At 47.2% G+C, this 676-nt stretch overlaps 1 protein-coding gene across 1 annotated transcript in view; it reads right to left on the reverse strand.

The window, feature by feature from the left end:
* The window catches only part of PRPF31 (pre-mRNA processing factor 31), a gene marked incomplete at its 5' end in the record, with an annotated part of 2,374 nt that extends 2,080 nt beyond the window's left edge, over positions 1–294 (reverse strand). The window contains 2 exons of the mRNA XM_010193046.1: positions 3–94; positions 226–294. Of these exons, the coding sequence (XP_010191348.1) occupies positions 3–94; positions 226–294 (161 nt within the window). The remainder of the gene's footprint in view (positions 1–2; positions 95–225) is intronic.
* Positions 295–676: the final 382 nt, after the last annotated feature.

Genomic DNA, 676 nt, shown 5'->3' on the forward strand with positions numbered 1-676 from the left:
CTGGAGAAGCCCGACAGGGTCTTGCGCTGCGCCCCCAGCAGCATGATGTTACAGGCCGGCATCTTGGACAGGTTGGTGAGGCCGCCCGCGACGCCTTTCGGGACAAAAAAACCCATCAAAACCTGAAGAAAGCCCCTCAAAACCCAAAAAAAGCCCCTTAAACCCCCCCAAAAACTCAACTGAAACCCCAAAAACCCAACTAAAAGAAGCCCGACAGGGTCTTGCGCTGCGCCCCCAGCAGCATGATGTTACAGGCCGGCATCTTGGACAGGTTGGTGAGGCCGCCCGCGACGCCTTTCGGGACAAAAAAACCCATCAAAACCTGAAGAAAGCCCCTCAAAACCCAAAAAAAGCCCCTTAAACCCCCCCAAAAACTCAACTGAAACCCCAAAAACCCAACTAAAACCCCTCAAAACCTGAAGAAATCCCCTCAAAACCCAAAAAAAACCCCCTTAAACCCCAAAAAAAACCCCTTAAAACCTGAATAAATGCCAAAAAACCCAACTAAAACCCCTCAAAACCCAAATAAACCTCATTAAAACCCTCAAAAAAACCCTTAAAACCTGAACAAACCCCTCAAAACCCAACTAAAGCCCCTTAAAACCCAAAAAACCCCTTAAACTCCACAAAAAACCCTTAAAATCTTAATAAACCCCCTTAAAACCCAAAAAAACCC

The sequence above is a fragment of the Mesitornis unicolor genome, unplaced genomic scaffold (assembly GCF_000695765.1).
Source record: "Mesitornis unicolor isolate BGI_N332 unplaced genomic scaffold, ASM69576v1 scaffold38869, whole genome shotgun sequence".
NCBI lineage: Eukaryota > Metazoa > Chordata > Aves > Mesitornithiformes > Mesitornithidae > Mesitornis > Mesitornis unicolor.